Source organism: Dinoponera quadriceps, unplaced genomic scaffold (genome assembly GCF_001313825.1).
Source record: "Dinoponera quadriceps isolate SergipeBrazil2010 unplaced genomic scaffold, ASM131382v1 scaffold901, whole genome shotgun sequence".
In the NCBI taxonomy this organism is placed as follows: Eukaryota; Metazoa; Arthropoda; class Insecta; order Hymenoptera; family Formicidae; genus Dinoponera; species Dinoponera quadriceps.
The window spans coordinates 8365-12834 of record NW_014555314.1 but is presented as its reverse complement, the minus strand read 5'-3'; the positions used below and the strand labels follow the sequence as shown (position 1 = coordinate 12834).

Here is a 4470-nt window from a genome sequence, read left to right as displayed (position 1 = left end):
TTGCAATGAATATTCGGTTTGGCCGTTGAAGTTGGTGCATGGCCGGGCTTACCACACGATTTCCTACGCTTTGGGTTGTCGTAGTGGATTCACTTTTCATCCCCCGTCGATACGATACAAAAAACCCTTCCGATTTTGTCTTTGTAAAAGTTGTTCGCACGTGAAAAGACGGCATTCGACGTCTCTGGGTTTGAGTTCGTGCTGAACCAAATTTCCTTGCTTTTGTATCATACCAATGGTCTTGAGACGGTTTGAAATCGCTTGTTGAGTCACTCCCAAATTTTCTGCGAGCTGCTCTTGAGTTTGGCATGAGTCTTGGTCCAATAATGCCTCTAACTCAGCGTCTTCAAACTTTACTGGCCTTCCTTCGCGTTCTTTATCTTCCACGTCAAACTCGCCGTTTTTAAACTTTTGAAACCACTCACGACAACTTCTCTCACTTAAAGCAGCATCACCGTAAACTTCTACAAGCGACCGATGCGCCTCAGTAGCAGATTTCTTTAAATGAAAGAAATATATTGAAACTTACCACAAATGACGCTTATTCGGTACCAAACTCGACATTTTCGAACGAAAAATATGTATACTGCCAATACAAAATCAATAGTATTTTAAGGTTATATTGTTGCCAGGTGTCAAAACTTTCTATTTGATGTTTTACATCTGACGATTTCAAAATAATCTTGTCGCTGGAGCCATCTTTTGAAAACGGCGGAAACTAATTTGTATTACTAATACTTGACTAATTTGCTTCTGCTTTTATAGTTATACAAACATGCCGTTATCGATCGAACTAAAACTATATAACTGGACTACATAATTGGAATACAAATAAAATAATTTTTTTTAATTTTCATTGAATGTACTTTTATACGATATCTTTTTTTAATTGTACTTTATTATTATGCATAAAAAAATTCCTAAAATAATTCTTCAAAATACGCCTACATTTGCCTGTCAAGACTAGAAAATCCCCTTAAAGAAAAAAAATATGAAAGTGCTGGAGAAATGATGGCTTAATTCACGAGAATATTTACCACTTAGTTTGCAATGACTCCTAACTATTACCAATAATAACTAAGTCAAATCACGAGCGCTACCGGCCACGAGGTAATTGCGTGCGCGAATGTTGTACCGAACGCGTTGCATAGCGACAGCACACCAGCGCGAGGAATTGGAATATAAGCGCAAGCTGCCATTCTTTGAGACTGAGCGATCCGAGCCAGTGAATAACGAAAGCGAAAGCGATCCTGTCTGCAACCAAAAATCTATCTGTCATTCAAGCGACAATCCGGAAAATAGACTGAGCTTTTTAGCCGACTCAGCGTAATCTCAATCTCTGTCGTACGTTTCTAGGCACTTGGCTAATGAACCTAACCGTATCGAGCACTGGCCAAACACAGGAACTAGTGCAATCATGATCTGCGCTATGCTATTACAAGCTTCTAACCACAGCGGCTATGAGTCTAGCCGTTCTGTCGTGACGACAGTGCGAATCGCCGCTTCTGCGCTACTGTCGTCTCCAGGAACAACTATCGCTGCCATGGATTTATAATCCGCCCCAACTTCTTCTCGCCGACTGCATGACCGTCTTGCAACTTGAACAGCGACCAAATATTCGCCGAATATGTACATTAATCACGAACTGACTGTCGCTAACGTCCATCTTTCCGATAATCCGTGTCGACTCGAAATTTTGACCAAATTGTCGTCGGATGCCTGTACCGATCGTTGAAGCCTAAAATCCGCGTTAAATCTTAACTGATCGCGCCATAACAATGCATTTGTTGGCAAAATTACCAAACAGTATACGCCCCGCACTATAAGACACGCCTCTTAGTAAAGTGCCGATAGTAAAGTGCGGTTGATACAAGCTATCGCACCACCCTGCACTTGTCGCGACATCTTGCACATACTGCATGCTACTGATCGTGCTCCGCTTTCTCCAATCGTTTAACTGAACTTTACTGAGCGTCAATATTACCGAACACTTGTAATATGTTATCTCCACGTACAGCATAGAAAATATTATTTTGTTATTTGTTTTGTTACATACGAGTATATGCTTCAATAGCTATTGTTCCGGACTTGGCATCCAGCGAGTGAAATTCGCGGAAACTAATGCATTCAACGACTGACGTCGGAAGATAGCCGTTACATTATCATTCGGTGTAAAGATGACCTCATCCGTCCATAGGATGTGGAAAATATAGCATTTCGCCGACTTGATGCAAATATTATTTATGTTTAATGTTATGATAAAAGTACTGTCTCGTATAAATATTGAAAAAAGACTTTTACATATTTAGTATTTTGAAAAGTTTGATATATTTCCATTTGTATTTTGAAAAGTTTAATACATTTCCATGAGATGGTGTTGCAATTCATGAACTACATCACTGCTGGCAAGTATTATTCCTCGACCTACCTCTCTTAAAATTTCAGGCAAATAAGACGCGTAATTAACCTTTCATAACTATCTAAATCGACCATTTTCGCATATATCGAAACATTGGGGAAAAATTAATTTAATGCCGTCATAAAACATTTTTATTTGAAGAAATTAATGGCAGCGCAGATTAAAGCCGAGATAGATGAAGTTATGGGGACTCTGCACCAGCGTTGAAGAACGTTTATTTCTAGATAAATAAGTTTAAACGTGGCCATACAAGCACTCAGAATGAATCGCATTCTGGATGTACAATTGAGGTCACCATGTAGGAAAAAATCCATGGTATCATAGTGAAAAACCGCCGAATGCATGTGCGCGGGATTGTTGAGACTATCTCAACTGAACGAGTGCAAAACATCCTATACAAAAAATTGAATATGAGAAAACTGTCTGAGTGGTGGGTGCCACGATTGTTGACTGTCAACCAAAAAACGTACTGAAATGGACATTTTAATGCAATTTTTGGCGATGATTAATCGCAAGCCGAAGGACTGTATCGATTAGCTTCTCTAGGTGAAATTTGAATCTACCACTTTTATCACACTATCACACGAAAGTCTAAATATCAGTAAAAATAATGGACAACGACTGATGAAATTATGCCGATGAAAGCGAAGACCATTTTGTTGGCTGGGGAAGTGATGACTACTGTTTTCTTGAAATTCTCAAAGAATCATCATTATTGACTATGTAGAAAAGGGCAAAACAATAATGGAAACTTATTATGCGGCATTATTGAGCCGTCTAAAGAACGAATTAAAACAAGAACTGCCTAGATTTGCGCACAGAAAAATATTTTTTACCAGGACAGTGCGTTGTCTTAAACATTAACTATCGCAATGGCAAAATTGCATGAATTAGGATTCGAATTGGTTTCTCATCCACCTTATTCCCTGGACTTAGCTCCGTGCGACTTCTTCATGTTTCCAAAAATAAATATTTGTCTCGGTGAAAAGAAATTTTCAATAAATCAGGATATCATCATCGCCGTCAATAACTATTATGCAAAATTTGATAAAATTTATTTTTCAGACGAAATGAAAAAATTGGAAAATCACTGAACTAAGTATGTGGGAAACTCCTCTCAAAGGAAATTATGTTGAAAAATAAAATTAACCTTTTTTCAAAAAAAATGTGTTTTATTTATTTTTTACCAAACTTTTCAAACTATCCTCGTACTATCACAAAAGTTGATGGGCAGTTTTTCAATCGCGCAAATAGTTGTTAGCTACGCTGATAATGAAAAGTGTGTATTCCATTTTATCGTAAAATACGATGCACCATGCATAAACCAAGTATATCAATTATATGACGCGTGTTACCGAGATTTTCTTCGATCATCAGGGTTTCCTCCTCATTAACAACGTTCCGACATATCGTTTAGGCACCATGAATTCAGTAAATACCAACAGAGATTGTTCTCCCCCCCCCTTCCCCTCATCGGACCTAATCGGCTATTGTCTTTTATGAAGGATGCCGCTCACAATTTGGGATTTTTTCCGTGTAAATACGAGATCTGTTCAAAAAGTATCGCGAATTATGTGTTTTTTCAAAAATTATTTATTTATTCATGAATATCTATGTTGTCTCCTTCAAAGTAATCCCCATCAGATATTATACACTTGTGCCAACGTTTTTCCCAATCCTCGAAGCACTTCAAAAAATCATTTTTTGTGATCTTGTTCAGCTCCTCCTTCGATGCCGTCTTTATCTCCTCAATCGTAGCGTAGCGTCGTCCCTTCATGTGCCTCTTCAGTTTCGGGAACAAGAAAAAGTCACAGGGGGCCAGGTCTGGGGAATACGGTGGCTGCGGCATTATTAGTGTGTTGTTTTTGGCAAAAAATTCGCGCACAATCAACGATGTGTGAGCAGGGGCGTTGGTACGAATTTCGCGGCGACCCGTCTCATGCCCAAATCATTAGTAAAAATCGAATGACACTAGCAAATCGAAATGTTTAGGTCCTCAGCAACTTCTCTAACGGTGATTCGACGATTGGCCAATACTATTTTCTTCACTT

The 4470-nt window shown here is 38.7% G+C and overlaps 1 protein-coding gene across 1 annotated transcript in view; it reads left to right on the top strand.

The window, feature by feature from the left end:
• The first annotated feature begins 3841 nt into the window (after positions 1-3841).
• Positions 3842-4470, top strand: part of LOC106743777 — a 2219-nt gene continuing 1590 nt past the window's right edge. The window contains exon 1 of the mRNA XM_014617968.1: positions 3842-3850. Within this exon, the coding sequence (XP_014473454.1) occupies positions 3842-3850 (9 nt within the window). The remainder of the gene's footprint in view (positions 3851-4470) is intronic.